The sequence below is a fragment of the Protobothrops mucrosquamatus genome, unplaced genomic scaffold (assembly GCF_001527695.2).
Source record: "Protobothrops mucrosquamatus isolate PMUCROS unplaced genomic scaffold, P.Mucros_1.0 scaffold27, whole genome shotgun sequence".
Lineage (NCBI taxonomy): Eukaryota > Metazoa > Chordata > Lepidosauria > Squamata > Viperidae > Protobothrops > Protobothrops mucrosquamatus.
This window is the reverse complement of record NW_015386412.1, coordinates 214,331-222,941: the sequence shown is the minus strand read 5'-3', so window position 1 is coordinate 222,941 and position 8,611 is coordinate 214,331. Positions and strand designations below refer to the sequence as shown.

Here is an 8,611-nt window from a genome sequence, read left to right as displayed (position 1 = left end):
AAATGTTTGTGCATCTAGTTTATGAGCAGATAGAAAAGAAAACAATTGGTAAAACATATCTAATCCTGAACTGATTTACCAGCTTAATTTTGCTTCTTCAGGCTTGCTGGGTCTGTGTTTCCATGTCACTTTAGTTCCATGATTTGTGGCAAAATTCCACTCAAACAATTGCTCCTTTGATGATCCTCTTGAGTAATTTCCTCCAGGGAGAGGCTGGGCTTGTTTGCTTTTCTTGGAGGGGGGGGCAAGCTTTCTACGTCCCGCGGTGTTATCTTGCAAAATAAAATTTGATGGTTGTAATTAACAATTATTTGAGCAGCTTATTTGCCATCTGGCTGCGCCTGCATATTTATTGCAGCACTGCGCACAAACGAGTTTTGGTTTTGCTACAATGAACGGCCAGTTTGAGGTAGTTGGAGATATTATCCCATTAATGCATAGCTTCCCTCTTCAACTTCAAATGCTAAAGACTTGGGGAAGATTTGGGTGTTGCTACCACTCATGCGTCCCTCAACTTAAACACAGCCTGGCACGAACTCACCAGAAGCCTCTGTGCTGGTGTGGCAGGTCAGCAGCAACCCTCCCTCCTCCCAAGGCCAAGTAGAAGACATCTCCTCTCAAGAGGCCTTCGGTTGGCGCTGCCCTTTGAACGCTTGGCAAGGGCGACCCAGAACAAGTGTGCAATAAAACAGGTGTTGCAAGGAAGGCTCTTTTTCAAGGTAAGTGCAAAGGGGGGGAAAAAGGAATAAATATCCTTTCCACCCACAGCTGTAGTTTTGTAAAAAGGGCGTTCTTTGGACCTGGCATTGCGTAGCAGCTGTGGAATTAAGTTGTTGCCACATCAGGTGTTGTCCAGGGAACCAGAGGACGGATCAGCTCCGGGATGGGGGGAGGGCAGGTTGCAGGTTGACATTTACCAGTTTTTGACCCACTCGAGATGGAGAGAGCAACTCGGCTTCTCAACGGCTTTGGTTTAATGTCAGTTTCTGATTCCAGTTTAAGATGACAATCCCCAAAGAAAAGTCCCAAAGGTGCTTTTTTTCCAAAAGGCACCTGGACTTTCTTGGGTTTTTTTCCCCTCTTTGAAAATGTTTCGCTTCTCATCCAAGGAGCTTCTTCAGTTCTGATGAACTTTGGGACAACCATGACCTGCATAATTGAGAATCTCCCTAGACATTTCCTCCCCAAAGAAAAGAGCCTGCAAATTGCCCTGGATCATCATCAAAAGTTCTCCTGGATTTAGCATGAAAGGCAAAGTTCCCACAAAAACCAGAAGTAGAAACTGCAGTTTAGTTTATTCTGATATTTTCACAGTGTGGCCTTTTTGCGTGTAGACACACACATTGGCACATCCATAAATAAACCCCTGGAAACACGGTGTGACATTAGCCCCTGGATTTACATACACGGAAATAGGTAGGACTTCAACCGCAATCTTAAAAGGTATTTGAGCACCTTCATTATATCATGGCATAACGTAGCGTGGATAAACACCACTGAGACATATAGAGATGAAGAGCAGAAATCAACAAAAGCCTCTGTCGATCTTCTTTAACCTGGTATCCACTAGATATATTGGACTACACTTCCCATCATCCCTACAAATATTCTCTCCCCAACTAATCCTTAGACCCATCCTTCCTTCTTGGTTTGTGTTAGGACAACCTGAATGTGGAAGCTGGTGTTTCTCAACCATGTCAACTTTAAGATGGGTGGACTCCCAGGATTCCCCAGCCAGCGTGCTTTGAGAGAGGCGGACTTCAATTCCTGGGTGCATGCTATAAAAAGAACGGACTTCAACTCCAAAAACCTCCCAGATAGCTCAAGGAACATCCTCTACTAGGCAGTGGAGAATATGAAAAACCTTAGCACTTGCTGACAAGAAGGCCTTTTTGGCTGAGGAAGGGGACGGGCTACCCTGGCAAGAACAGGCTGGCAATAAAGCTGGCAATATCTGTACAACCTGTGAGGCTCAAGAAAGCATCTGGCTTGTGCAGACTCTTCTCACCAGGAAGCAGGCAGTCTAGGAGCTTCATACAGAATATAAAAAGCAAGATATTCTTTTGACATTTGATACCACTTGGAAATGAAAATTGAGCGAAAGGCATAGCCGTGTTGAGAAATAAGATGCCAATTTGCTTACACAGTAAGCTGGATGCACATCGGGTGCCTGGAAGGCTGTAAAGGGATGGGGGGGGAAGGAGGAGGAGGAGGAGCACCTTCCCCAACAGTTCCCTCTTACCCGATCAGTACACAATTATCACAGCTGTTTCCCCCAGACAGAAAACTGATCGACGGAAATGAATGATAAAATGCCAGCTTCTCCTTTCCACCCTACCTTAAAAATATAGAAGGACGGAATCCAAATACATATGTTCGTCAGACACACATTTTCCCCCCAACAAGGAAGCAACACAAGGCAGGAGAATGACTCATAATTCCAACCCACAGTGCCAGTTCTGCTGAAATTGAACAAGTGTGGTTGCGCAAGTCCCCTTCCACCCTCTGCCCCAGGGGGGAAATCATCTCCCTACCTGACGGTTTGCAAGGTCCCTGAATCTCAGGTCTAGGACCATAAAGTCTTTCAGAATGCCGAAGGTCTCCCAGGGCGTGAGGTCCGGCACATCTGATAGGCCAAAACCTGTCTGTCCTGCTCTTAGCCGAATCCCCTGTCCTTGAGGGGTGGGCCACGCTCAGAGGGGCTCTTGATAGATGGCCTTGTAGCGCAGATACTCTTCCAAACATTGGATGACACAGTCGTCAACGCTGGGGTCGAACTTGTTGGCAAAGAGGTGGTGCTGTGAGAGTAGCCAGGGGAGGTCTCCAAACCCATACACGCAGACTGCCCGCCGGTAGGCTCCAGAACACTGGCCGTAAGGGGCTCCCTTGCTGATGTCCCCTTCAATGTAGGACCACTTTACCAGCCGGGCAATAGAGTTCATGTCTGTGAGGTCAAATTTGTCATTGGAAGGGACTGAGCCTGGCACCTCCGGCATCCGATGCAAGGTGGCCCAGAGATGCTCATCCGGGCTGTACGTATCCTTGGACCACTCGATCAAGCGCCTGGCGGTCGGGTCCTCGAAGAGGTGCTGGACAAACTCCCTAGTGACCACGATGTAGGCATTGCCAGTATGCATGGGAGACTTTTGGGGAGGGGGACTCTTTGTCATCTTGGTCTGGACGATGCTATTGGTCACTTCGTGGTGGTATTTCCAGCGGTTCTTTTTATAGGATGATGGTTTCTCAGACTCCATGTTGTTTTTCCCGTTCAGCAGTTTTAGGGCTCGGACGATCTCTGTGTTTGTCTTGATAGGGAAATCGGTCCCACAGGTGTTCAGGAGGTACCTCCAATGCATCTTGCTTTGAAGCAGATCCTTCATGCAGTTCAGATCAGCTTGGACCCTCGACCAAGAGGCATACACCACGCTCTCCTGCTTAGAAGCCAGAAAAACATTGTCGAAGCAGGAGGCAATGGCCTGAACGGCTTTTTGGAAAAGTTTGGGAGATTTGCTGTCCACGTGGACACAGTATACGTTCTGAGGAGCAAAGATGGATCTCAGTAACCTTTCAAACATCTCAATCTTCTCATGGATCACCATGGAATAAGCAATAGGGAAGTTTTTTTCCTCTTCACTCAGGTGGAACCCAATGAATCTTCTCCTTTCTTTAAAGTTCTGACAATCCTTGGTTACGTTCAGGTAGAACATCTCGTCTAAGGCCACCCGTTTGTTTTTCCATTGCACCTTGCTCACCAGAGCGTCCTGCAAAGCCTTTGTGTCTCCTCTGCTGATCCCAGAGCAACTGATCTTCTCCTTAGGGGAGAGTTTCACTGACTGGTAGAACTGGTCCTTGCAGTACTGACCTCGGAGGTCCATGGTGTCTCTCTCCAGATAGCTGGAGTCACACTGCCAACGGCTGTACTTCAGCATGACTGTGGCCAGCAACATGAGAGTCCCCAGTGCCAGCAGGTGTGGAATTTGACACAGGAACCTTTTATCCCCCAAATACATCTTTGGAGAGCAACTGATTCTCCAGCTTCTGAAATCTAAATCTCTGCTTCCAAACTCCCCTGGAAGATTCAAAGTTCTTGTGTTGGAATCAACATCTTCTGGAAACAGGTAACAGGCTGTTTACTTGGGCTCTGAAGGAAATCCCTTCCTCATATCTGGATGGCTGGCTTGGGTTCGCAAGTGTAACCTGAGAGCTGTGATGAATTGCAGGTAGAGTTCAGATGGGGCGGGGCTGAGAGTGGTTGCCTTCCCATTTGCCCAAGGTCTCGGATCTCTCCAATCCAGAGGTGTGGCCATTCATATCACAGCCATGAACCAACAGGAAGAAGCTGAGGAGCTGTTTCTTGTTTGGTGACCTTTTAGAAGTTCTAGCAGCTTCACAAAGGAGATGCGGATTAGATGTCCAGATGTAGGATATGTGAAACATGCATTACGGCTCAGAAGACAATCACTGGATGGGTGGGGACAAAATGTTCCCAGAATAGAGGAATCAGGAAATGGACAATTTTTGAAAAGAAACTGAACTCCGGGTGCAGTTGCAAAGGTTCTTACCTGGGAGTAAATCTCACTGGGATCAATAGAGGAGGCAGGTAGAGAACAGCCTGATTCATGGATCAGCAAGTCAGTTGGCCTAGAGCAGGGGTAGGCAACCTTGGCTCTTTTATGACTCGTGGACTTCAACTCCCAGAATTCCTGAGCAGCTGTGCTGGCTCAGGAATTCTGGGAGTTGAAGTCCACGAGTCATAAAAGAGCCAAGGTTGCCTACCCCTGGCCTAGAGGAACTTTGCAGTTTGACCTTCAGAGAGACATCTGAAAAGTGATGCCTCGTGGAGTCGTCTAAGTCCCTCTGTGAAATATTATATGGAAAACTTCTTAGCTCCACTGAGTGCGATAGCTTATAACTTTATTAATTTTTAAAAATAAAATATAAACTGATGAAAACAGATGGTCAAAGAGAAAAAGAGCTAAAAGAGAGAAAGTGAAAGAAGCAAGAGATAGAAGTGCAAAAACAGAAATTATAGAAAGAAAAAATAAATGTAAAACAGAGCAACTTCTGACTTCTTTTACTGAAGATAAATTCATCCTTGACTTTAGTGTTGAACAAGAGCTTCCATTTTTTCAAACAATCCAGTCATTGCATTCACATACCGTACAGGTAGTCCTCAACTTACGAACACAATTTCTGTTGTTAAATGAGACAGTTCTTAAGTGAATTTTGCCTGATATTATGATCTTTCTTGCTACAGTTGTTAAGTGAATCTGATAAGTTAGTAACCTGGTTGTTAAGTGAATCTGTCTTCTCCATTGACTGCTTGGCAAAAAGTTGCAAAAGAGGATCACATGACCTCGGGACACAGCAACAGTCGTAAATACAAGTCACTGGCCAAGCATCTGAATTTTGATCACCTGACCATGGGGATGCTGCAAAGGTCATAACTATGAAAAACAGTCATAAGTCACATTTTTCAGTGCCATTCTAACTTTGAACCATCACTAAATAAACTGATGTAAGTGGAGAACTTCTTTTTTTCTTCTTCCCTGTTTTGGGCAAAAAGTCCATCCTAGTCTTCCCACAGCTGCTTCTTCACTGGGGCCTGTAGGTCACTGTGGCTGCAGCTGGGAAGAGTTTTCGTAGAGACTTTGAAGCTGCAAAGTTGTTTTTTGGTAGAAGGTAGACCATCTGCCCAAGTTACCCCTCCCTCCACCTTCTTTTCTCCTCCCAGAGTCAAGACAGGTGGGCCAAACAATGCTGTCGTGGCCTCTTGAGTTGGCAGGACCAGAAACGGTCTCAACCCTGACAGCTAAATTGCACGTGAAATGCTACCCAGATGATGCTTTAATGAGGCAGCCAGTTCTTTCCTATTAATAAATTACCAGCAATTGCTATCTTGATTCTAATCGGTGGTGTTTTTACAAGTATCACTTATTTTGAAACAGTCTACTGCAGCCAAGACGAAAATCCACCTTCCTATTTAAGTTGAACAGGAAGGGTGGCCCCCCTCCCAAGAAAGGTACCTGGATGGATTTATGAGAATCTTCCTGAGCCTTCAACAAGGGACAATGAACTCAATAACTTTTCATAAATGGCCCAACTGAATCATACCAGAGAATCTTGGCCAACCTGAACTAGCTCTGTCTTTTAACCCCTTCCGTGTTCTACTTAGTCATGATATTCATTGTTTCTCTTGTGGCCAAATTGGGGGGGGGGGGGTTTAAAAAATTAAAACCAAAGGCAAGTGGGTGGGTCCAGGTGAGGAATCACAGCTTGCAGAGCTGGGCAATGTTGAGATAGCCTTCCTTGTGTTGATGCAAATCAAGTAAGATCTCAAATCAAGAGGGTCCTCACTCAATTAGCTTCTTGACAATTGTAGGGTCATAGGATTGGGTGGGACCTTCAGGGTCTTCTAGTCAGGCCTACCACTCCCTGGGAGAAGCTAGAGTTTGCAGGGTCCAGATTGCCCCTCCAGTGAAAAAGGGTTGGGAAGGAGAAGATAAGGAACCATCTTCTGAGCTGAAGAGGCAAGTAGATTGCTCCATCTGTGTTCCCAGTGCAGACCCTCATCCAGTGGTGGGATTCAGCCGGTTCGCACCACTTTGGCAGAACTGGTAGCTAATTTTTTGTTGCCCAGGCCCAGAATGGACTTCTAGAAGCAGCATCCACACAGAGAACCGGTTGTTCACCTATTTGAATCACACCACTGCCCTCATCTAAAGCTTTGCCCCAGGAATCTATACAGGGGGTCCTGGGTGGGTCCCGAGATGCTAAAATTATGTGCACCAACTACATTCAGGCGAGCTTGTTTACAAGGAAGCATCCTGTTTCAGCCGGATCACGAACACAGCTGATGGTAGAATTCTAGCTGTAAACTTTGGGGCTGTAACTATAAGAGCTGTGATTCATTGCTGGAATTCTTCTTTGTTGACACGGAGATAACCTACATGGACAAGGATGTTGAACCAGGTTGTATGACGTTCCTGGGAGAGATACCTTTCATGCAGCGTGGCTCTTGAGCAAAGGAACATCAGGAGGGCGAGGGTGCTGAGGACCAGGTGTTGATAAGAGGACAAACAGGAGGTTCCTGATTTTGAATTTTTCTAAGAAACAAAAGAACCTGATTGGGAAAGGAAAATTGCAGATTGTAGGTTTAATGTTGTGGAGGTCTTCTGACCTTTGGGGTGCAGTTGGCTAACCACTGCAGAAGAAACCATGTTGGAGGCAGATGCGTTTTCCAACTTACCTGTGCCCTCTGCCTTGGTTGGCCAGGTATCTATTAGCATCTATGCACCAGGTTTCCCTTTCTGCACTGCATTTTTGTGGTTTCGGACTTGTTTGCTTTTTTGAAAGTATTTATACACGTGGGCCCTGGCCAAGTAGAACAAACGATCTAGGCCCTGACTCTTGTTTCTAGCTTGCCGATGGGAGTGGCATGAAATTCTTAAATTTCTCAACCTTGGCAGCCTGAAGATAGACAGCTGTTGATTCCCAGAATTAGCCTGCCTGGCTGGGGAATTGTGGGAGTTGATGTCCACGCACTTGCAGTGGCTGAGGTTGAGAAACATCACCTTAAAGGAGAGTTGTGAAAGAACGAGAGTGTGGCATATGATGTGTTGGCCTGTAGATGAAAAGATAATTGGGGCATTCAGCAGGTGGGAGAAGAGGAGGAGGAGGAAGAAGAGGAGGAAGAGAAGGAGAAGATCTGGGAGAGTCTCAATATGGGTGAGCAACTTTCACCAGTGACTTGACCTGCCATCACTTCTGGGCAAGATGCACAATTCAAAAGCCACCATCCCCAAGTAGCCCTCGGCTGAGCACCCCACCAGTTTTACCAGTTGACCAAATGGGCAGCCCAAGCTGGGCACCCCACCAAAAATTGTTATTATTGTGGCAGCATAAACCATGCCAACAAAATCAGGAAAGCAAAAAAGCAGGAGGGTGCAAATGCAGAAAGAGTCCTTTTTTGAATTCCACCAAGAAACAATTAGGGAAAAAAATCCTAACGCCGAGAGTCTTGAGGACACGTGTCCACTGCTGTCATTTTGAAGACAGTTGTGGATTGCCAGTGGCCAGCCCTGCCTTGCATCTCGCTCTCAGGCAAGACTGAGTGGCTCTCCAAACATAGCTTCCCATTGTTCATTGTCAGTCTCCAGAAAGGCAAACTCTGCTATTGATCTTAACCGTGTCCTGGCAGTCGCCCAGGGAAGGTGTGCCAGCCTCCAGGAGATCCGTGTCTGCTTCCCCCACCCCCCACCCCCAAAATGAACGTAGATCTGGAATAATGAGTATCGTTCTGTGGTTTGATGATGGCAGAACTATTTGGGTCCTCCAAGAGAAAGATGTCTCCAGGTTACTCATTGCAACCAGAGCTCTGAAGGAAATCTGAAGTGAAAACTCAGAAGTTGTGTGATGGAACACACCTGCAGTTGGTGTGAGTTAAAATCTGAAGGGAAATAAAAAGCGTAGTCCACGTGAGCTATGAAACAACAAGCTGGATTCAGGCAGAGGAGATCAAGTCTGAGCTCATGCAGCTCATTGGGCAATGTGTGCTTGACCTCCCGGGGGGGGGCGATCTATAAATATGTCATGATGAAATGCCCTCCTG

At 46.4% G+C, this 8,611-nt stretch overlaps 1 protein-coding gene across 1 annotated transcript; it reads right to left on the bottom strand.

Moving 5' to 3' along the window:
- Nucleotides 1-2,206: 2,206 nt before the first annotated feature.
- GCNT3 (glucosaminyl (N-acetyl) transferase 3, mucin type) lies at nucleotides 2,207-4,178 on the bottom strand. Its single transcript, XM_015811001.1, has one exon. The coding sequence runs from the start codon at nucleotides 4,008-4,010 to the stop codon at nucleotides 2,694-2,696; it is 1,317 nt and encodes a 438-aa protein (XP_015666487.1). The 5' UTR covers nucleotides 4,011-4,178; the 3' UTR covers nucleotides 2,207-2,693.
- Nucleotides 4,179-8,611: the final 4,433 nt, after the last annotated feature.